We start from the raw sequence: 600 nt of genomic DNA, 5'->3' as shown, positions 1-600 counted from the left end.
CAGATCGGCAATAATTGCCATCAGGACGAGTAGCTGTTCGTCCACGTCTTCCCGTAGTGTAAATTTGGCTAGTTGTAACTCCATCCTACGACTAACATTTAATAGTAAGTGCTCGTTATAGTTTACCGCCTGCTCTACCTCTGTTAGGTGCCCTAGTGTTGCGTTTATTATTTTGAGCTGGTTTTTGACCGCGTGCTGTAGCGTCTGTTGGTTATTTTGCGTTAACCTGATTTGTTCATCTATTAACTTTGCGTCGTCCGCGTCCATTACTCCGAACAACGTTTTTCCTACCACGCCTATGGCGTCGATTAATCCGCGCTTATTATTTATTGGCTTATATAATCCGTACAGGTGGTTTACTAATACTGTCAACATTTTATTATCTTTCTCCATAATTCGTAGGATATTTTGGCACATTTGTTTTACGTTTTCCGCTAATATATTTCCGCATCGGTCTTCGGTTCTCTTTAAGTGGTCCTGTACCTGTCGGAATCTTACACCAATCGCGGCGATATCTAATTTTATTGCCAGTCTCCAGAGAGTCCTCGTGCATTCGTTTGCCAAATCATGAGGTGCCTGTGTTGCAACTTGTATTTCGCG

At 42.5% G+C, this 600-nt stretch overlaps 1 protein-coding gene across 1 annotated transcript in view; it reads right to left on the bottom strand.

Moving 5' to 3' along the window:
- LOC105450619 overlaps nt 1–600 on the bottom strand; it is a 2,598-nt gene that overhangs the window by 566 nt on the left and 1,432 nt on the right. Inside the window, exon 3 of the mRNA XM_011690553.1 lies at nt 227–576. Within this exon, the coding sequence (XP_011688855.1) occupies nt 227–576 (350 nt within the window). The remainder of the gene's footprint in view (nt 1–226; nt 577–600) is intronic.

This window comes from Wasmannia auropunctata, unplaced genomic scaffold, assembly GCF_000956235.1.
Source record: "Wasmannia auropunctata unplaced genomic scaffold, wasmannia.A_1.0 LD336060.1, whole genome shotgun sequence".
NCBI classification, from domain to species: domain Eukaryota; kingdom Metazoa; phylum Arthropoda; class Insecta; order Hymenoptera; family Formicidae; genus Wasmannia; species Wasmannia auropunctata.
This window is presented reverse-complemented; position numbering and strand designations above follow the sequence as displayed.